The sequence below is a fragment of the Argiope bruennichi genome, chromosome 3 (genome assembly GCF_947563725.1).
Source record: "Argiope bruennichi chromosome 3, qqArgBrue1.1, whole genome shotgun sequence".
Classification (NCBI taxonomy): domain Eukaryota; kingdom Metazoa; phylum Arthropoda; class Arachnida; order Araneae; family Araneidae; genus Argiope; species Argiope bruennichi.
Window position 1 is genome coordinate 88609067 of NC_079153.1, and position 25021 is coordinate 88634087.

Consider the following 25021-nt stretch of genomic DNA (forward strand, 5'->3'; position numbering starts at 1 on the left):
ATCCTAATCCCTTAAACTCTTTTATGTCCTCACTAAGGAAGCAAAAGTAAGAATATGTTTACTTATATGGCAACTTCTGAAGTATGAATCGTAATACTCATGGTTTAACCGGCAGCTCAGAGCAGTTTTTCTTTACTGGAAAAGCACATTACAGAATATTTAATTAAAAAATTAATTTGGAAATTCGACATCCTAGTCGCAAATGTAGAAGTGATTCTTACTTGCAGATGGTTCCGAGTGGGAAGGGGTCAAGTCAAATGGCTGGTTATCGAAGGGCTTGTAGCTCATGATACTGTCAGGCCTGCTGTAGGAGATGTAGTGCATGGGGGGAGATTCGATGATACCGGAGATGAAGGTGTCCATGGCGTCCCCGTTGTAGTCGGATGAATTGGTCGTCGGTGGGGTGGTCGTGGGTGCAGGCGTTGTGGTGGTGGTGGTGGGCTCGGTGGAATTTGATGAGCTTGCTGGTGCAACTGTGGTGACAGGCTGCATGAAAAAAAGATTGTTAAAATCTAAGAGATATCAAAATATTCGAATTCATTCGTGAATGCATATATTTTTGTTATGCTTCAGGTTTGAATGCTTTGAACTTTTGTTAAGTAATAAATCGAATGCTTGGACTTCAAATAAAAACGGGTTCGATTTTGCCACAATTAAAAAAAATGTGTTGAACTTGCACCTCAGAGAACAATTGCGCATTTGTCTTTATAAAAGACAGTACTGCGATTAAAATAAAATACACATATGATTCATATTGTTCATCAAAGAAAAAATTACTTATTAACTAATTAATTTTTTCTGATTTTTTAAAAAAATTTCTTCAAGCACTATTTTGAATATTTAAAATTAAATAACCTTCTTAATTAAAAATTCCGTTATATAACTTACGCCAGTTATAATCAGTCCTTGATGTTGTTTAATTCATATCTCATCGAATATGAATTAAAAAATGCATCGACAGAAGTTGTTAGCAGTTTAAAAGGAATCCTATCGATTACAAATGAAACTTAAGAGATTATAATAATCGCAAAAAGAATTGGCTGGGTGAATGTTTTTTCCGATAAGTCGGTGATACCATAGTATTGATCCAAAAATTACAAATGTAGTTTTGTATGATTTAGTAACATTGGACAATAAAGGCAGAAGCTATGGAGAAGAAGAATATGAGACACCTTTTATGTATAAGAAGTTAAATGAATTTTTTAAAAAGGGACCGGAACTGAAAACTTCTGCATATGAAGGAAAAAAAGAAAAAAAAAAAGGAATGAAGGAGTAAGTACATTCTGAGAAGCATAAAAAAATCTCAGTGCTGCTCCTCAAGAAACTTTGAAATAGCCATTGTTTTAAGCTAATAATGATCATTGTATTGTGAACCTACTTATTAAGTAATAACAAAATCTTTAAAATTAACAATTCGACGGTAAGTAACCAGCATCACTTAACTCATATTTTAAATTTTTTTAAGTTCTAGGAAGAAAAAATTAAATTTCTCGCACTCAATAATGAATACTTCCAATTTTTTTTTTCGCATCTGGTTAAGAAATACGTTTTAATGTTTATGCTAAATGTCAAAAATAACCCGAAAATATTCTTTATTGGTTTCGACAGATTCAGATTTGCCTTGCTATTGTAAAACTTGGAAAATTAAAATAACTGCTATTGATTGTTAAACGACGATTTGTTTCATTTCTCCTAGTTTTAATCAAAACAATGTTTATATTTGTTTAAATTATATTTACATAGACATTTGTTCCATATAAAGCTAATTTTGAGCTGTGCTTATTAAATATTAACGATGGAAACCTTGGATTCTGCAAGTGTTTGATTATTATAATTACTCTCAAATTCGGGGAATTTTTTTAAATTAAGAGGTTTGTTTTCATTTCTAAGGAAAAATAAATTAATGTTTTAGAATCCTTTTGGTATTCAACACATTAACTATTACAAGACACTTAAAATAAGTTTTTGCAAAACGCTTAAGTAACAAGAATTTTCTACCAATCTATCAAAGAGTCTGACCTATATGGTTCTGTTCTAACTTTAGAGAAATTATTTATAGAGATTATACTTCCATGAAAATCAAAAAAATTAGATTAACACTTAGAAAAGTACATGCAAATAACTTTCCCCAATCTTTTAAAAATAATCTAACAGAAATTTCTAAACATTAAAAGTATTTCTACAGATTTTTCTGCTTTTGTCCCAAACGAGATTTTTGGCAACTCTGCAATTTGAGTGCAAATAATTATGGAAACAGCGGAAATACAAATTTGTCAGTTAATAGAGTATTTCATTCATTAATATGTTAAATCTTTCCTAAGGGCACTTGAAATAAAGGATGAGGAAGTCGTGGAATAAGAAAGCGCGTTCTCATTTCTCCGGAGAATACAACGATGTGAAATTATTTGCCTCATACCGAAAGAGTGACTGCAAGACCCGATGATAATAGTTTTTAACTGACCTTACTATTATTAACTGACCTATTATTACTATTCATTATCATGGATAATCGAGAGCCAATCATTCAAATACATCTGAAAGCCAAATAATATGTCGAAGTGATCTTTATGTCTTATTGATACGTTAATGTATAATTTATCATTTTATATTGATTTTACAGGGTTTTTTTTCCAACAGATTTATTTTCACTTTTAGATTAAGAACTTCTATGCATTTCTAAGTACTCTTCATTTATTTTATTCATTTCTTGCAATATCTCGAGTATTAAAATTCTGGACATCTTTAGAATCAGAACTGAATTAAAATAAATAAATTCCTATTTAATTGGGATCATATTGTATTTGAATTATATTCTCTACAAAATAAATATTAGAATCTATAAATAATCCTTGAAACGTGCAATTATTTTAAGAACCAATCACTACAAGGATCTATAGTAAAATGCAACCTTGCAAACACAATTCAATATGAAAACTTGGATGAAGATTTCGCTTTTCTTTTTATATATATATATCTGTATTCTCTAATTTGATTAAAATTAAAATGACGCTGCCAAATACTATGGATACTATGTAAAATGAGTTAAGTTCAGACAAAATCTTTTAGGTATCAAAAATGCCTCACACATATTATAAAGCTATAGCTATTTCTACCTCATCTGTAGGGATTGCAATACCGGACCAAAATTTCAATACCGGTATTCGGTATTTTTTAAATATTAATACCGGGATACCGGTTTTAATACCGGTATTAGAAATTTTGAAAAAAGAAAGAAAACACAGGTGTTTCTTTTTTTTTTATTAGCCAGTTTTGTTAGAGAGTGTAAATATCACAAAAAATAATTTGTAACTTATAAATTATAACAGTATATAATCACAAAAAAAGTAATTAAAGTATTTAAGTAATTAAGTATTTAAATCACAAAAAAAGTGTAAATATAACTATTCAGTTTGTGGTACTATTACAAATTTTTGAAATATGATCTAAAAAACATAATGAATCAATTGTACTATCATTAAACCAGAAAAGTAATTTTGTGTAAAAATTACCAGCTGTCAAAAACGCTCTTTCGGCATCTATGATAGTTAGTGGTACTGTTAGCAATGAACGATATACTTTTTCTAAGTATTTACCTCCAAATCACTCATCTTCAAATAAATCGATTTCTCGTCGGATGGTTTTGGATATAGCTGATTTCTGTATTGTATTTTGGTTCGTTGAAATTTTTTTATTTATCGCTAATTCTAATTTTTGTTCAAGACACAATTCCTTTTCACCATTGACAGTAGTGACATCATAATCTTCGATAATTGAACCAAATTCTGAATGTGGATAGGTTTGTGGGAAAAAAATTTTAAGAAACTTTATTCTAACTTAAACAAATTTGAATTGGTTATTTTCTTTTCTTCTTTTCATTTTCATTTTTAAAATCATTAGAATTATGTAAATACCATAAGACATTTTCTATTTCGGTATGCCTTTCTTTTGTGCGATTTTTCAATGTAATATATAATTCTTCAGATACTAATGTATGCTGTTCTTTCAGTGACTGCAACATGAAATTTACTGTTGCATTAGCTGTTAATAAATTAGAGATCTCTCCGACATAATGCCTCAATAGTCAGTTTTATTGGAAGTAGAGCTGATATAGTTCTGGATATTAAGTCGAATTCCCTATCTGAAAAATTAATTTACAGGTTTAAGTCAATTATTGCTTTTTGGATTGGATTTCCCAGTTTCAAAAATCGTTCCATCCTTAGGAGTAAACTCTTCCAACGTATTTTAGAATCTAATATTAACATATATTCTATTTTATATTCAGTTAGTATATATTTTAGTAATATATCCTTTTTATAGGGGAACGTTTCAATATTTTAACTATTTTTCGAACTTTATAAATTATAGGAAGCAATTCTTGATAGGTTAATATTTCATCCTCCGTAGCAATATCTTCTTCAACAATTACATTGGCCATTATCTTCATTGTCAGTATCACTCTCACTCTCTTCAAAGTCGGAATCCGAAGTTTCTATATCCACAGTATTTGGATTCTTCTGTTCTTTATATTTTTGGTATAATACATCTATTACTCCTAATTGAATTTCATGTGCATAGCACAACTGCTGATTTGCACCAATCAACTTTCCAACTTTTTTCATAATTGTTGCTCCATCAGTCGTTATGGATACTATATTTTGTTTCAGGGATAATCCATGTTTCGCTAATTTAGATTTAAGCCATTAATTAGCTAATTAATTTCGCCTGTTAGGGAGACATAAAAACAAAAACGTATACTATATTGCTATGTTCGTGATACCTGAACATATAGTGGAGACAATTTTAAAAATTTCTAGCAAATACCGAAAAACCGGTATTCAAACTTGTGAATACCGGTATTACAAAATTGTACAAATGGCTAAAAATACCGGTATTCGGTATCCCGGTATCCCGGTATTGCAATCCCTACTCATCTGGTATGAATAGATTTACAATATATGTATACTTAGATCGAAAAGGAGATGCAGAAAATAATGCAATTTAATTGATTTATTAAATATAGCATTAAAAATCAAATAAATTAACTTTTTAATGTAATCTTTGGTTTACTTTAATACTGGCTTGCTAATCTTATAATTCCTTTGCCATTTAAAGTATTAGTGACAGACAGATGATAATAATTCACCCTTTTAGTGGCTATTATAATGTACTTTTGTTATTATTTTGTATTATTTTACGGCAATAACTCTTTGTCTTTAAATGCTCTAGAAACTTATTTACTTAATTTCAGCATTAAGCTGACATAATGGATGTTTAATTGAAGGATTGAATTGAAAAAATGTTAAGTAATTGAAGTTTTTTTTTACTTTGATAATAAATCTGTGCCAAAAACTGGCAGATTAAAACATTATGTATTTTTTTAATTAAGTAATGAAAAATTTGAATTACTTTTAAAATGAAATAATTAAATTCAAGTTGAAAAACAATAAATCTTCCAAAATAATTTAGAAGAATCTTTTCTGGAGCAGAAAAAAAAAACAGAATATAAGAGCCCAACAACTACAGAAACCCATTCAATCTACAGAATAATAGATTTTTCTTTTTGGAATGTATTTGTATTCATTTCAAAAAATTTTTGCTCATCAAATGTTCATTTTTTTTTTTTTTTTTCAATTTTTAGAAAAAATAACTACTTAAAAAAATACAAAATCTTAAATACAAAATTTTAAAAAACAAAGTTTTAAAAAAATATTCTATAGGTATGGTTTGAAAAAAACATTTATGACTGTTACAATATTTAAATAATACGATTTTCTGCTTATGGATTACCAAAAGAAATCTGCTAAATGACCTAAGATCTAAAAACACAAAATCTGAATAATGAAATCTGACTACTTAAAAAAATACAAAATCTTAAATACAAAATTTTAAAAAACAAAGTTTTAAAAAAATATTCTATAGGTATGGTTTGAAAAAAACATTTATGACTGTTACAATATTTAAATAATACGATTTTCTGCTTATGGATTACCAAAAGAAATCTGCTAAATGACCTAAGATCTAAAAACACAAAATCTGAATAATGAAATCTGACTACTTAAAAAAATACAAAATCTTAAATACAAAATTTTAAAAAACAAAGTTTTAAAAAAATATTCTATAGGTATGGTTTGAAAAAAACATTTATGACTGTTACAATATTTTAATAATACGATTTTCTGCTTATGGATTACCAAAAGAAATCTGCTAAATGACCTAAGATCTAAAAACACAAAATCTGAATGACGAACCGCTACACTTAACAAGGAAGATGTCTAAAGAATGTCTAAGACGCATATAACATGGTGCAGAAGATGCGGTTTTCTGGCAGAGGATCCATCACCAGCTCTTTTTATTGAGAAGTCTCTTCTTATAGAAACTGCACAAGCAGATTTTTCAAAATTTACTTATGATTTGATGCAGCAGTTGTAAAAATAGCGATGTTTAGGTGGTAAGATTTTATCAACATAATTGGATTCCAGTCATTCAGGTAGGATTCCAAATCCAATCATCAAAGATCAACTATATTTAAGATTTACTTTGTAAATAGACCTGGGGTATATAATTTGATTCGAAGATTATCCTATTCACTATTTTGATGTGCAACATTTTAGAGGGTGTGTTGGTATGTAATTCGTTTTCCTATCAAGTTTCAAAATTACTCGCTAATTTGAAGTGCAGAATATTAGATGTTTTTCCGGCTTATATTAGTCTTTTGGTCAAGATTCAAAATTACAAAGTCGTTTCAAAATTATTCTTGTATTATTTCAAGATGAGAAATTAATATAATTAAACCATATTAACCCTCTAAAGGGCCATTTTTTCTAGTCATATTATGTTAAAATATTTTTAGGCTTGAAATTAGAATAAGAAAAGAGATTCATTTAGCTTTAATTTGATTGATTAATTAATTAATTTGGTTAATTAATAATTAAGTAACAAATCAAGACACATCATTTTGTCTGAGATAAAGAACTGAAGCATCTAAGTTTCTGACTTAAAAAATTTGTCAGAACTTATGCCAACCTACATAATTTCATACAAAGATTGATAAATTTGGTGGGAAGCATGCTTCCCATGGCCCTATAAAGGGTTAAACCAGGAAGGTTCCCATTAATACAAAATTCCCGAAACCATTGTTATGATATTATCCGACGTTTAGAACATTGAACAATATCTTATGCCAATAGGGGGTTGTTTATGCTATAAAGAGTGAAGAAATAACTTCCTATTTCAACATTATTATGAAAGCTAAATTGAAATTGCAAATTTCTGATTCTTAAATATATTATGACATTTGATAAAATGATGTAAGCAAATTGTAAAATAGTAAACAGTAGTTACTCTCATATTCATTGTTCTTGAAACACTGACCTCTATGTGTTAAGTCCAAGAGAATTTTTTTTCCACAAAGAAAGTGCAAAATTAAATCCCGCCATCGATTAAGGAAAGCGGAAGAAAAAGCTTTAAGCTCGCTGATGTAATTAACTCGAGGGTGGCACGAATTAAACGATCCCGTTTCGCCTCGATGGAGGCATCTTGCGATGTTGTATTGTTGTTCCATGCAAAAAAGAGGCGAAAATGTATCCACTGGCATTTTTTGGGTCAGCACAGCGTTCCCCCCGAAAGTGTTCATTGATGTGTCACATTTTCAGATCTGTCTGTCAACGGTGCCGAGCCTCATAATTTAAATACGGGACCAGCAATTCAATGAAGCTGTGCCATTTTCGTTTTTAACAACATAGACCACAAGTGGTCCATAGAATATGTACTTTTACTGTTACAGGAAATGAGCTTGTACTGACAGATACACTTTCATAAATTTATAATAAAGCTAAATGGAGATTTCACTTTCAATATTTGTGTACAATAGAAGTTTTTACAATGAGAATTACCAAACAAACAAACAAACAAGAAAGGGCGTGGTTAAAAGTTTTTACGGAGGAGCGAAAACAATTGAAGTGAGATTTTTCATTCATAGAATTACATTTTGAGGAAATATGCAATTCTCAAAATTAAGAAACAAGAAAGATTGAGAAACTATTAAACTTTTAAGCAGTGAATAAAATTAGAAATTATCTAACTTATATATATATATATATATTTTCAGATTGTTTAAGTTATATACGATGGCACGAAATGTGTTCGTCATAATCCATAACAGCGAAATCTTCGAAATCGAAATTTACAAGGCCACTATATAAATTCTATTTATTCAAAATTTGGAATTAAGAAAGCCAAATTTAAAAATGAGTGCAGCAAGAAAAAGTGACAATCTGCCAAATAAAATTAATGGTAAAAATTTAATTTCAATATTTAATAATTTTAAATGAATAATTTATAAAAAGAAATGCTCATAAATAAAATAATAATAATTATTATTAGCATTTTTAATAGTTTAAAATGTATCAACTTTAATTAAATAAAAATCAATATGCAAATAGTTTACAGCACTTTGAAAACGCTTATTTTTCAATGAAATTGCAAAATAAAACAGTGCAATCCATATATAAGGTTTTTCAAGAAATGAGATATTTTTTATTACTTTTTTTAATAGAATGCGGCGTATATCTATAAAGCTTTTGGGTGAATTAAAAGCTCCAAATTCACTTAGAATTGCAGAAGATAAAAGGCTCGAAATTAATTAATAAAAATAATATAAGAGTAGAAACAATTATTTTTATTAACTTATTTTTGCATTTTTTTTCTTTTGACAAGCAAACTAATTTCAAATTATATATAGCTGACATTCTAGTAATATTTAAATAGAAAATTAAAGAGCTCAGATAAAAAAGTTCAAATTACCGATATATTTAACTTGAAAACATAAATTTACAGAGTTTCACTTTGTAAAGAGAAGTGAAAGCACTTTCTCAAATACCGAAACTGAATAAGTTTCTAATTCTGAAGATTTCGAAGAATTCTGAAGAAGATCGGGAAACTCTTAAACAGTAAGTATAGTACGGACCAACTTTGGTCAGAGAAAATTTCTCTCCAGTTGGAAAAAAAAATCTATCCTTTAATTAGAATTCTATATTTACCCTACCAGTAAACATTAAGACACCCCTAAAATGCAATATATCGAGCAACATACCTAGTTTTACACAGTTCATATATATATATATATATATATATGTAATGATATTTTAACTCTAATGTCAATTTAATTAATTTTCATAGTAACTTCATCTTAATTTAGCCCATAGTAACTTCATTCTAAAATATTCTCTTATTTCGTGATCCAATTCCACTGTCTCTACTTAATTAATTCAAGAGAAGCTTTGTTAAATTGTTGAATCAGCTAAAATCTAACTTTCCCACACTACGCGTGAAGAGATAACATACCGCTGATCAAGCAAATTCTTTTTTAAAATCTCCCTGTGTTTCCCCTACCTTGTCCACCCGTATAACGAAAATCCCTATCGAAATCTCATAATACATTAGCACTGTAAAAAAGTATTTTCCCTATCAAAATCATAGGTTATATAAGACCAAGGATAAAATGTCCAAGAGCTTTTTCCCTCATTCCTTTCTGTGTCGTTCTGTGTGCTCGTCGCTTGTACATATGCTTGCTTCTTCAAAATGAAATAAAACGACGTCACGAAATTAAAAGTATCTTCATTGTCTTCAAACAGTTATTACTTCATATATTACAGTTATACATTTATGCATAGAAATTTGAAAAATTTCATTTATATGATTATTTTTATAGAATGTAGAAATGTTCACTATTAAAAAAATTACTTCTGCGTTCTTTTTTTAATAATTTTGATGCAGTTAATTTAGTTTTTGTTGTACCATTCAGTATTAAGCTTCAATAATTTGAATGGGAGCATCAAGATTTTAATTTACAAGTATTTTTATTGGTGGAATCTTTTTGTGGATAATTTGTTTTGGAATCATAAAGGTAGAAAGTCATAATAATCTCGTAAGTTGAGTTTCAATTCCTTCGTATCAATCTTTAAAGCATCTTCTGACCTTTTATTTATAACGCAACCATCCATGAAACTTCTGAAATTATTCATACCAATTTTAGTAACAAGCATCATTTTTCTAATGATTATTAAACAAAAAAAGTCTTCTTAAAATTTGTCCATTAAAAGTAATTTATAAACAAAAAACATAATTATATTTATTATGATAAATATTTACATATATAAATTTTAAGCTATAATAATTATAGTTTAAATAAATAATTATTTTATATAAAAACAAAAGCATTTCTTACCTCAAGTTTGATTAATGGCAATATTTTAGATCATTTTAATTTGAGATTACATTATCCATTAAGGATTTCTTTAGACACCTTATTATTCCAATTTTATTCATTTTATGAAACTAGTTTAGTTTTTAAATTGTTATACATTATATTCATTGACAATTTATAAATCAAAGTTCTTCAATTTAACAATAAATGATTATAGTTCTCTAATGAATGGTATATTACATCTAACGCAACTTTCTTTAAAAACCATCGGGAATAGTCTCCCAGAAACTTTCTCGCATAATTGTTAATGCAGGTGTTATTTTTTAGTTCCGGTCTCTCTCTCTCTCTCTCTCTCTCTCAAAAAAAAAAATGAAACTTGAGTAAGGCCGTAAATTTCATGGATACTCATTATTTTATATTCAGAGCCCCACTCATGAAGTAATGAATGTAATGAAAGAAAAAAAAAAAAAAACGAGAATGTAATTTTGAAGCCTTTTTCTCGACCAACTAAAACAAAAATTTGACGCAAAGCTACATTTTTAGTAACAAGATGATAACAAATTTCATTTATCTACGCTGTTACGTTTTTGAATTATCGCGTTTTGCATGCTTGAGAATGCAAAAACAGACAAACAGTTGACCCATTGCCGAATTTAGTTTAGGATAGGATATGGATTTATATTTTCAATATTAGTACGGGTTGGTTTTAATTAAAGAACAAGTGTTTGAAGGACTGTAAAAGAAAAACTACTAGTAGTATGTTGAAGAAATTTGGTATATGTTATATTTACAACATGGAGAAATGAATTACAGAATAAAAAGCTCATTTTTTGCAATAGATGGCGCTGTAGAATATTAAAACGTTGATTTTGCTCTGTACTATGTCAAAATGAATACCACTTTAATTTTAAAATCATTATGATGATTAAAGTCATTTATCTTTAAGCTATAGCCATGACTTTGTCAAAGGTATAACGTGCTCTATTAGTAAAATGTTATTACCAAAAGAATAGCAATTATAGTGCTGCTTTGAAGAATATCGCCGTCTTAAAGATTTGATAAAAGGACCGATGTCTGTGAATGGCTTAAAGAAAAGGATTAATAAATTTTAAACTACAGGAGAATTCGGAGTGCTCCCTGGGACTAGAAGAAGAAGATCTGTGAATCAGGAAGTTGGGGAAGAGATTAGGGAAGCAATTGATTCAGGGTTAGTTGATTAGTGACCTGTAAGCGCTAGTAGTGTAGTAAGGACTTTATCAAAACCATGGGCGACCGTACGCAAAGTCTCGCGCTACATTTTAAGACACTATCTGTATAAAATTTAAATTTTGCAGCACTTGCAACCAGACGATCCACAGCAAAGAATTGATTTTACCAACTTGACAATTGACTTTCCAAAATGGACGAAGGCGAATCATGGATTCGAAAGATTTTGTGGACTGATGAAGCACATTTTACTTTATCCGGACAAGTGAACACCCATAGCTGTAGGATATGAGGCTCATCCAACCCGTATACTGTTTTTTGGGAAACCCTTGCATTCAACGTTTGTTACAGTTTGGTGTGGTATGACTGCTAACTTTATTACTGGTCCATTTTTTTTTTTTCGAAAATCTTACACCAACAGGGCTAATTTGTTGCGCCGTAACAGGCACTAGTTACACGACACTCACTAGAATATAATGTAATAATGAGCCCGAAGGATCATGGGAAATATATCTCGATGTTAATAAGGTAACTCCATTTATTGTATCAAAAGGGAAGATAGTAGAGCTAATGCAACTGCAACAGAATTAGATTACAGAAATTAATCGTAAAAAATATTCCTTACACTTTTAATTTCACGTGAAGAAGAAAGACGAGGGAAATCAAACATCTTATCACACAAAAAACTAGATAACAATTTTAAAATATTTTTTCCGAGAGCTAAATTTTATTTATTTACATAAAAACTGCTCTAAAAGGGCTCAATTACTCTAATATCAGCAATCAACTATTTTTCAGTTAGTACAAATTGTAGGATAATTTTTGGGAGATAAAATGACCTCAACAAAAATAAACAGATACGTCTTAATTTAACGATAACAGAAAAACGTTGCATGCTTGAATGAGTTGTGCCAATTGTGAAGTGTGCCATATATATAATTATACGTCAAGCAGGTGATCGTTTTTTTTTCTTCTTTTTTTTTTTTTTTTTTTTTTTTTTTCTCCTCCTCCTCCTCAGAGAATTGAAGAAAATGATAGTAAAAATATAGAGCTCATATTAACATCAATCTTGCAGATAATTATTATTATATTTAATATTTAAGTGGGAAATTAATGAAAAAAAATGAGAAAGAAAGCTCATTAGCATGTTCTATTGAAAATGTTGACAGTAAACGTATTTAATATTTTCTGCATTTTATGATATTAACTATTTTCTCATTGAGCTATAGACTACAGATCTTCTCATTCTGCTACTATGCTATTAGAATTCTTAATTTTTTATAAAAGGAATAAAGCATAAAATATCAGTTTAGGAATTTCTCGAATCACATGCGAAATTTCAGCATGCAAAACATTCCAAATGGCGTACAGCATCTCAAATTATGAACACACAAGTTAAAGAAAAATCAGAATAATTAACATGCCATTAAGAAAATAATTTACCTTCGTAAACTAATAAATGACTTATCTTTATAAATTCCACATGATGAGCATGTAATTCAATTGAAATTCTTTTTTAGAGAACATTGCGGTTGAAGTTGTTGTTGTTGTTGTGTGTGTGTGTGTGTGTGTGTGTGTGTGTGTGTGTGTGTGTGTGTGTGTGTGTGTGTGTGTGTGTATGCGTGCGTGCGTGCGTGCGTGTGCGTGTATGTGTGTGCGTGCGAGCCAGGGCAATTTTCGTGAGTAGAGAACTACTAAGCCGGGTTAGAGTCGTATCCATGACAGAAAATTGAAAAGAAACTTCTTTTTAAAAATAAAATTTTATTTTTTTTCATTATTTTTATAATTTGCACCTTTATTATAGTAAATTTTCTTTATCTTGATAAGTTTTTCCATCTTTCTTTATTTCAAGGAATTGTAGAGAGTCGGAACTTTCTTCGACTAAGTTTGTTTTTGGCAATATTCTATTTAAGATGTTCTAGATTTTTTTTATAACTTACTAAAACGCTTGATGAATCTACTTATGAATCATTCGATTCGAATTGATGCTTCTTTAAAAAAAAGATGAGATTATACGCATATTTTCTCCGAAAACTGTTAGAATTCACATTTCATGACTGTCAAGTTTTTATTTCTATTTCTTAAAAAATTAATAAATAAAGATGATTTGAACTCTTAACCCACCACATAGAATCCAGGAATTGTCTTAGGATTGATGCTTCTATTTTCATTTTATTTTTAAAATTTGCTTTTAATTATATAGAAGCGATAATTTGCACCACAAAATTATATTAAAAGCCATCGCATAGCATGTTGAATATAAATCTAATAATTGGAACAATAAAAATATTATTGTAAAATATACTTAAAAATATTTATTAGTTAGAAAAAATATTATTCGGAAATAAAAAAAAGTGGTATTACTGAAACATTGGTTTTCCTGTTTTAAAGTAGAGTAAAAATGATTTTTGAGCAATAACATTCTCTGAAGCTTTTGAGAGAAAATATTAAAATTTTTATGACTATTTAATTAATACTTATTTAAAATTTCGAGAAAAAAAATCTCTTTCTTACGGAGTTTTTAATATCTAAGAAGTAATTACGTTATTTCATTAGTAGCCAAAAGCCTGCTATGCAATAGCTTTTAAGTAAAAAGTTTTCCCTCATGGCAGCAGATCCAACATGCATCAAGCCCATATGCAAAAGGAATTTTAAATGTAGTCGGGTGTCGATTTTGTAAATTAAATTACAAAGTCATTGCTATATGTTACTTTATATATATATGATATTTTAAACTCTTAATTTAATCCAAAACTTTATCTTAACTTAGCCCATCGTAACTTCAATCTAAAATATTCTTTTATTTCGCGCTCCAATTCCACGTTCGGTTTAATTAATTCCTTTGTAAAACTAAAGCGCCATCAGCACTTCGTCTCAAATGAAAGTGAACCCTTCGGTGCCCTTGAAAAAGTGTCAAAGGTCAACACATGTATTGAATTGGCGCGTGGCCGCAAATCCCATGTTATATAAGACTAGTGATCATTTGTTTAGGCCTTTTCTTTCTTACTTCTGCTTTTGTGCCGCACTGCGTCTTGTAAATAATTTGCTTTCCCGAGATGGATATTAAAGAGAATAAAAAATACAACGTCTCGTCTATGTCTTCAAACCTGCACTCTGCTTCAACCAAAATAATGTTATAGATTATTTAGTCGACAGGATTCGAAATTCTTTATATATAAATCTGTTACGGTAACATTTCCTTTTCTTAAACCGAATGAATTACAAAGTTTTGAATTTCATTATTTTGGCTGAGAAAATAAATGGCTATCTAAAGTTGCTGTCTAAAAGAAAATAAAGTTGTATCTCAATATATCAATTTCTCTTTATACATTCTAATATATTATTCTAGTAAAATATTCGATTTATAGAAATTTCGATATAAAGAAACACATTATCCGATCAAGAAGGGTGAGACCATGAGCATGTGGACGAGAAGTTATCGCATAAGTAAATGGTAAACACAGTACTCCACTTTGTTGTTAATTCCTTCCTATATAAGTTACTCCCCTATGATGATGGAATGTACTTCCTAAAGAAGAGGGTAGGAAAATGGGCGATGTTGGCTGTTAGTTATCCTCCCTCAGTTTCTGTTTATGTCGTCGCGATGATTAGATCTCTCCGGATGTCTAGGTACGGAAGGGTTCATTTTTCGTAATGTAGAAATTAAAAAGAATTCATCATTTTTTTATATTAAAACAATTATGCGGTACTAATTTTTTAACTTTAAAAAAGAATTAAAAATTAAATTCAGAAATAAATTTATTTAAATAACCATATAAAAATATATTGATTTAAAAAATTTACTTACATTAAAAACTACTGTTCGTTTACAAACAATGAAACTAAATTTTAATTTATATTCGAACACATTTTTCATTTTTATTAATCTTAACTTCTCTTTCAGACTTTTAAGTTTTTTGTTTTAAGACCTATTCATAGTTAGGAAACTAAAGACAAGCTAAATGAAAAGTATTGCTATAAGTTAGGGAACTGATTCGCTAAGCAGAAAATAAAAATAATATAATTCAAGAGCAAGTACAGATGAGTTGTCATTTCTTTACCGATTGACCGGTTTTCTGTGAATTTCTATGGCATTTACAATACGTATACATTTTTTGTAATTATTTAACTTATTTTCCTTCTTATGAACGAAGTTCATAAAGTTAAATACAATATGTAAATAATTTTTTGAATGGAAATTTTATTCTACATATAAACTTCCTTTCAAATAATAATCGTAGTTCTATAAAAAAAAATATTGATATATAGGGATTCGATTGCACTAGTTGACTCATTTCAGAATGACAAATAAAGAAACAAAGAGTTCTTATGATAGAAGCGATAATATGCCCACAAAACACTTGTTTGATATCTTCATAATGTGTGTGAGTGTAACTTCAGCAATTTAATTCATTGGGTGTGGTCTTCCCAAAACTTTCTCGCATACTCTCTCTAATATATATATAATATTAATCACATACCATTGGCGAACTATAATTACGAAAAAGCCTATTAGCATATGATCTTTGGCGATTAATCGTTGTGATGCGGTTAACAGACAAGTGCCATATAACCAAATGTGTATTTTGGATTTTTTTTCTAACCGATTACAATTAAAATTTAATCGGTTCAAAATTACGATTGCTGTTATAGAATTTTCTACCTAATTTCCTATATTTAAGTCACAGCATCTTGAGTTATCGCTTTACATATTTGTGAAATGACAGGCCGAGAGACGGTCAATCCTTAGATAATTGCAAATTTGATATTTATCTACATTTAACATGCTAAATCTGTAAATCTTGCATGTAACAAATATTATTCATCTACCTTTCTTCGTTTTGTAGTTATTTTGTTAACTTATATTCGAAAAGATGCACAAACTTCTTTGGAATGAAATTTGATAGATGCAAAATTGATATTTCGTAAGAATTTGATATATAGCTACAAATTTTGCATAAAACAGTTGAAAACCTAAAAATTTCAACTGTCTCTATTAAATAGCCTTTGACTGACTGGCCAAAATCTCGAATTCGAATTTTTTGGTGATTACTCTTTGTATACGTAAAAGCAAAAATATAAAAGTGTTTTAACGTAATGTTTTTAAAAATTTATTAAAAACAGTTAAAAATGTGCGGAAATAAAATTCATATTATTAAGCAGTACACTTTTAAAATTTTAAAGTGATATAAAAATAGTTTTTTGCCCTTCAATAATCTTCGAAGTTGTTGAGAAAAACATAGATAAAATTCCAAATAATTTTTAATTAAAAATGTGATTAAAATTTTTAGAAATACTCTTAATTAACACTTATTTCCCAGGAAATAAAACCCCCGGGGGCACCTCGAAATGAGGATGAGATGCTTCCGGCATGGTGGTTGGATCTCGCCACCCTGAAGAGTACACAAATAAATGGGGGATCTGACTCTCCCATCGATGACGGGATGTACTTCCTTCGGGGAGGGTTGTACCGTGGCCGGTGATGGCCCATAGGACTCAACCACAGTTCCCGCCAGTGTGGCTTTACGGCGGTCCGGTCATTTAGCCTTATGGTTTAAATCCGTGTGCCTTCGTGGCGGGTCGTAGAACCGGGTGACTTCCCAGGAAATAAATGCATGTCAGACCTAGTAGCCTTAAGTCTAACGTTCTGCACTATTGGGCTTTCTGAAAGATTTTTTTTTTCAACATGAATGTGGCTTGATATATTTTACAGATTATATCTTAGCTTATGAACCCTGTTAAACTAAATATATATAGTTGCGAAATATCATTCCTCAAAAGTGTTCTTCAAAATACCTGAATTCAAAATAATTAGGAAATAATTCCACAACGTGTCAATTAAATTTCTTATATTTTCATATACACAAATTTAAAATAAAAACAATTCGGATAAGATATATATGATTCACGACTATAACATGAATTCAAACAATTCAGCTGAAGAAAAATCTCCGATATTCCATAAAGCCTTCAATGGTAAATGTCACTACTAAACAATTTCGAAAATTGGAAGTGCGAGATATTTTTAACATATTTAGATCTTTGATGGGGCAATTTTAATGGTTGAGGATGAAATGTAGTTATATAATGAGTTGTAATTTGAATTAACTTTTTATGAAAAAAAAATCCATAATGTCATTTTGAAATCGCTGATATTCTTATTTTAAAACACAAATAATAAGAATAAGTTAAATAATTATTTGAATTTCAGCAATAAAATATTTCTTAAAATTTTCTGATTAATTTCATGGAAACTGAATATTGATCTTGATTTTTCGTATATGTTAACAAGATAGGTTTTAAAAAAAATCTTATTGCCAATATTACTTCATAAATTATCTTTCATTTCAACAAATAACAAAAAGAATGTGTGTACACATGTGTATTGGAGCTGTGTAAACAGGACCGTTTGACATAGAGTTATCAAATTTAATAAAAGTATACTTTAGAAAGTGCGAATATGAATCTTAAAAATTTTTCCCCATTATAATAAGAATACAAATTAATTGAAAATTAAGCCAAATTGACAATAATTTAAGAAAATATTTCTTGAAGAAAGTGATTTTTATACCAAATCAAAATTTAAAACAATTATATCTTCAATTTTACCAATTTAATTATCCTTAAGTTCTTTCATAGTTTTTATGCATAATTCTCAACAGTTCTCCTGATTGTAACAATAACTGAAAAGCCTTTTGTTTATTTATCCAAATATTTTTGCGCTTAATCTTTATGGGGACAAAAAAATGCAAAAAATGAGAAAAGTAAAGAATACGCGACAATGATTGATGAAACGAATTAAACATATGCTATATTAATAAAACATTTGCTTTATTTTAATAGAATCTAAACTATATTACATTAGAAAAATAATATTAATCAAAACAATTTTTCTTGAATTAATATTTAATTCATGATTTTCACATGATTTTGATAAGAAAAAGTGTGGGAAGTGCTAAGAACTCTAAATAATTATAAGTAATAAATAATTAGTAACTAGTATTAGGAACTAAATAATAAAGAATAGGTACTAAATAATAAATTCAAAAATTATTTAAGGAATAAAATGCTTTTTATTACAGTATTCAAATTACATATTTTTCTTTCTTTGTAACTTGTCATTCATCTTGAATATTTCAGATAGTATCGAAATTTCTAGAAACAGACAAATTAAATTGGAAACTATTATTTCGCTGTTTGAATTTTCTAAAATAGTAAATTAAAATCCCTGAACTATGTAAGCAAATCATGAGTCAAAGTCATTAGAAATGCGAATGACAAATAGTTTTTATTTTTTATTTTTTTATTTTCTTTTATAAGAATTTAAAAATATATCTTTCCTTTCCTTTCCAATTCAGTAAGAAAATTTTATTTGAAACAGAAAAATTCTTTTCTTTCAAATTAAAAAATAAAACTAAACTTTATTAAAAACTTATTTATTTTTATAGAATCGCATTTAATGGGCTAGTATGATAATACATATAAATTAGCATAATATCTAAAATTTGCAATAGAAATGATGGATAGATTTTTCAAAATGTTTAACAAAGCAAACAGTTGGACTTGAAGCTACCACATTTAGTGGATAATTACTTTTGTTATTGTTTAGTAAGTGTTCACAAAGGAAAGGATTTTTCGAATTTTTTAATTCGATTATTACTAAATGTTTTCAGCATTTTAACTTTTTTCTTCAATATCTTCGAAGCAAATAACTGCACAAACGTTTCAATTGCATACTCTAAAATTCAAAAAATAAACTTTTCAAAGACATTATTTTTTTTCATATAATTAGTACTCCGATTTTAATACATGTATATTTTAAATTTCTATCAGTTTTTCAACCATATTTTTATTATTTTAATTATTTGATTAATATTCATGTTGTATGAGTTCTAATCGAAATTAAATATATTTTATATATGCACTTTATCGCTGCTGAATCATTAGCAGCGATAAAATGCATACATAAAATATATTTAATTAGATCGTTAGGCGTTAGGTAAAAAATATTAGGAATAAAATTAAATTAAAATTAATGCTAAATCAGTAGGAGTAAAATTAAAGAAAATAAAAAATAAAAATACATGAAACAGAAAAAAAAGTTCTATTTCCTTTTGATTTTTTTATAGATAGTTACAGAAATACGGTATCTTTATTTAAGGTATCCGATTTGGTTGAATGGAAATTCAATTCGATTCGATTGGATTCGAATGAAAATTTGTATTTTTATTTAATTTTATTTATTTATTTTTGCTGTTTCAAATAATAGATACATTTCTGTTTCCTGTAATATCTTTATTTTATCACCAAGTAATTAAAGACGTTATATCAAACTATTGACATGTAAGTGACGCTTACTTAAACGCATTTAAAAACTTTAAATACATTTCCTGTAGAATGAGTTTTTTTTTCATTATTCATTTCATTTTCACTATATATCGTCATATCTCAAGAAATAATCAACATATCTTAATGAAATATATAATTAGTGATAGTTATGTTATGCAGAATGTAATGAACCATGGATTTGTTGTTGAATGCTGTAGAAGTGGATTTATGATTGTTTAATGCAAACATTGTTGAAAAAATTCCAAATTTTCATAGATAATTTCCTATATTACACACAAAAATTTTATTTTTGAATATAATTTTTAAATATTAGTTGCACTTTAAAATATATTACATATGTAATGTTACAAAAAAAACATGAAAAACTGTCGCACTTTTTTTTCCTAGAACTATCCTAGTTTTTGTAAATAAATGCTAAAATTTACATCAAAATATTCTTTTTCTTCAAAGGCTAAATATATATTCAAATAATTTGACTTTTATTCATCCTTTTATACTTATAATAATAAAAAACATCATATAAACATTAAAATCTTTGTTTTTTTTAAAAAAAATCTCCCTCCGAACTAGTTGGATACCTTAAGCCAGCCGATTCACAACTAAATTTTCCAGTTCCACAACTAATTTATTCTATTTGTAGGAAATAAACAAAACTGCTGTTGTTTACCGCATCGGTGTACAATTAAGCGATTTCATTTTGATTTGCATGATTCACAAAGCATTCAACGAAAGTGAATAATCTATGTCAGTGGAGTTTCAATTAGAAGTTTAATTGTCGTCCCATTTCATTTCCTTAAAACATCATCTAATGACTTTTCCTCATTTTAACATTACTTACTTCTCCACAGAAACGCATCAGAGAGCCGAACTTTGCTAATAGCTATACATTTCGATTTCTTTTATGTTATTTATCACTTTATTCTGTCTTTATACTGCCTTGAATTAAAAAAACATTGTAAATAGTAAAACATTAAAAATTAGAGGAATTGTAAATAGTAAACATGTTATAGTTCGGTTAGAGTAACATCTCATTTTGGAGCTACTTAAGGACCGTCTTGAATCCGTTTCGTATCTCGTAATTACGAGTGAATTTGAATTGATCTCGTAATTACGAACAGTGATTAGATGAGAAGTACAGCACATCCAAATTAATTCACACTTATTCAAATTTTCCTGGTACATCAGGAATGAAATTAGGATGGATATACTTCAGATATAGAATTTCATACATTACAGGAAACAATATTTTTGTGAACGAACTTTTATTATAAATACTTTTTAAATGTTCGAATGCTTTGAAAGGTATATAATATTATATATATATTAGTTAAAAGGGAGAGTAGGTAAACGACATAAAATTACCTAGTTTTCTTTCGAAAATAGAATCGAAAAATAAGACCTAGAATGACCTCCTCGGATGTCCATAAATCTGAACATGCTTTTAATAGAGCAGAAAATAAGCTAAAATTAAAATTTTCAATTAGATGAAAGCTACAGTTATTGCTGCATGATTAATCGAAGAATAGATGTAAGTTATTTGTACATATAGCCCAATCGAATTACGAAAAGTAACAAAATGGGAGGGGCGTTACATAAAAACAAATTATGCGGTTGGCTAATCAAAACATACCTCTAAATTTCGACTCGGAATAATTATCAAATGAAAAGGTTGGAGGGAATTTTTAAACCGGTCATTTGCATTTAAATAAAAAGCTATTAATCTCAGAGACAAAAGGCTAAAGTAAAAAATTGTAGGAACAAAAACAATTTTATAATAACTTATAAAGTAAATAAATATCAGGTATAAATTTAAAAAGTTCTAATTTGTGAAAAATATTTTTCATTTATTTTTAATTTGATTTTAATTTTTGGAATTTCATTGAAGTTCATGTTATATAGAAAATAATAGCTTAACTTTCTGATCAAAATATTCATATCTTCATTATTTTTTGGAAAAAAAAACTGTCTTTTTTGAAGAAACAGGAGAGTTTAAAACTGTCTATTACTTTTTCATCCGCCAGAATTTACGAACCGAAAAGAATCCTATTCCAAACGCTTTCTTTTACACTTTCATATGATATTAAAATATTAGATTTTCAAAAAAAAAAAAAAAAAAGGTTGAAAATTAGATTTTAGAAAGTAAAAACTTGTGACGATTGATTCTCGTAAAGAATTCATAAATAGGGCTCATGAGCATAACAATCTTTGTAAAATTAATTCAGGCTTGATAAAGGAGGTGAAATACAAATTTATTTTTACCACTTTTTTTTAAATTATAGTTGTGATACCATTAAAAATCATAAACAGCCTTTTTAGTACATAATTTTTTTCAGTCCTCGAAGTGTGATTGATAAAAAAAATACATATAGGTATTTTTCAATGATCCTGTTATTTTCCACAAAGTCGAATTCTTCAAAAAAAGAGTGCAGATTAGAATTTTACTAATTGATCTGAAATTGATAATAATAAAATAAAATTGATAGAATTTAAATAATTGATATTAATGAAAATAATTGATCTGAATTTTTACCACTTATTTTAACATGTATTTAAATAAAATTCACCCAAATTAAGAAGAAAAAAAATTTTCTCCCAAATTATCCTTTTTAAAAAAATTCTTCACAATTTTCTTTAGCTATCATTAATGCTTTTTGACTATAACTTTTAAATTTAATTTTATAAATTTCCTCAGCGATTAATAGATTTTTATTTTAAAGGAAAAAAATCGATGTTAAAGCTTCTACTCCTCGTCTCCTCTTATGCAGTACACTTCCAGATGCAAACTTAGACATCTGTTTTAGATTACCAACTGAAGAATTAAAAAAAAATTATGTATTTTTCCCTGCAAAAATACAATTCAATTGAACTAATTTTTACAAATAACGTATGTAGTTCTAATTAATTGAAATCTTCGATATTCAGTAGATTTAAAGGGAATCATATTTCGATCCCAAAGCGTAATGATAGCGTAGATCTATTTATTCCGTAGACCACAAGATCACAATTGTGAAAGGCATCTGGAGTAAGAATTTTACACCATTTTGCAAAGAGACGATCTTCAAAACATTTGAAAATGACAACCAGAGTACGATAACCTCACGTAACAAGTGGACGAGAATTAAATACCATTCGAGAGCCATTATTTCCTATATTGGAAACATCGCCTATGAATGGCTTGTCGACAGAGGATCAAAGTTTCATTTTTTTTTTCTTTCTTTTTTGTAGGAATGACATTTAACCACGTGTCCAGTTGCATACATGATAAGCCGGAAGAATTCAAAGCATCATGACGCTGAATGAGTGTTTTCCTTCAATGATATAATTTTTTTTGTAAGAATAAACGCAAACTGTGCATGCAAAATATGAAATTTCGTAAAAATAAGCCCTAATGTAATCTTTGTATCAAATAATAACATTAGACTAATTCATAATTGCGAGGAACACAGTAGCCATAGGTGTACTCAAATGCATGACTATCCAAATAATGGAAACTCCGAAAATGTACCAACACTTTCCCACAAGTATCGTTTAGCAAATTTTAAAACCCATGTCAAAGACAGTTAAAATAGTTCCTGATAGAACTCTGATTATTTTGACCAACACATTTTTCTGTTATTATTATGGCTGTGAAAGTAATATCTCTCCTGTGATGAAGATAAATGGTAATTCATTCATTGTATAATCAACTAATACTTATGCGCCATTTTAATTATCTTATTTCAGTGCATTCATGATCGAATGTTTTTAAAAAATTCCCTTTAAAAAAAGAATTTTGTTTTATTTTTAAGTTATTGTTAGATCCTGGAACTTTGAAAAAGGCACAGAACTCACAATTTTGAATATCAGTTTCATATTGAAAATGATCTCAAAAAGCTCACTCCTCTTCAAACAATCCTGTGGAATATATTGTGCACTTACTTTTCCGTAGTGTGTCAACTGAGAACAAGATGGTTAAGATGCCACAGTCCTTAAACTAAGGAAGGAGATAAAGATGGCCCCAAACCAAAATATTATTCTGAAACATCTTAAATTATGCATCGAGATTTGTCTCTTTTGAACCCTTTCTAGGGCCGTGGGAAGTATACTTCCCACCAAATTTATCAATCTTTGTATGAAATTATGTAGGTTGGCATAAGTTCTGACAAATTTTTTTAGTAAGTCAGAAACTTAGATGCTTCAGTTCTTTATCTGACAGAATGATGTGTCTTGATTTTTTACTTAATTATTAATTAACCAAATTAATTAATTAATCAAATTAAATTTATCTAATAAGCTAAATGAATCCCTTTTCTTATTCTAATTTCAAACCTAAAAATATTTTAACATAATATGACTAGAAAAAAATGCCGCTTTAAAGGGTTAAGCTAAGGATTAATCTAATTAAATTATGAAATATGAGTTCACGGATACTTGACTTTATATTCATTTTTCAAACTTTTCAATCCATCTATTAAATATAAGTCATAAAAAGTCATATACATCTGAATAATTTCACCAAAGCTATTCATATAAATTATATACATATAAGATAATTTAGAATCTTGAAGAATTTCAAAATTCGAGGAATTGCAAGCGTATGAGGATGGAAAAAAAATGACACTTGCGCAAAAAAGATGGAATTGATATCAATATGTCATGTGAATAGAATTTATTGCAAGTAAAATTCAGAATTTGTGCCGTTAAATATTTGCAATTGGAAAGATGTGTTACATAAGATAAAACAAGAGGGTTGAGGGGGGGGGAGAATAACAATTTGCAGTACTGGTGAGTTATGTCCCATTAAGGAATGAAGTTGTCATACGAGGAGCAGAAATTTTCATATCATTAAGCGAAATTTTTTGACGATCAAGTTCAATCATATCGCTAAAAATGGTAGTTAAGGTTATGAAAAATGTTGTTTCCATCTGACAGATAAGTTCTTGAAAAAGCAGACAATATACTGGATATTTGTAAGTTGCAATATTTATAATTGTTAATAAAATATTATTGTTTGGATATCCATGTCGACTGCAATAAGTTTAAATTACCAAACTAAAAACTTTAAAAAAACTTGGAACGAAATCTATCATTAATAAACTTTCTTTTCATTTTCAGATGAATAGTTACTTAAGGATAAATCAACAATTTTTTTCAGATCTTTTAAATTTTTTTCAAAAGTTTAAGGAAAACTGGTGATTTGCTTTCCGGATATTTATTCAATCAGTTATAACCAAACCAGATGGCTAAGCTAAGCCGGTAATAACTTCCTTCCTTAATCTAAAA

General features: G+C 28.3%; 1 protein-coding gene across 3 annotated transcripts in view; it reads right to left on the bottom strand.

Annotated features, from left to right (window-relative positions):
* LOC129963368 (clotting factor B-like) overlaps positions 1-25021 on the bottom strand; it is a 109701-nt gene that overhangs the window by 10832 nt on the left and 73848 nt on the right. For all 3 annotated transcript variants that reach the window (XM_056077702.1, XM_056077704.1, XM_056077703.1), the window contains one exon: positions 222-486. In XM_056077702.1, the coding sequence (XP_055933677.1) occupies positions 222-486 (265 nt within the window). The remainder of the gene's footprint in view (positions 1-221; positions 487-25021) is intronic.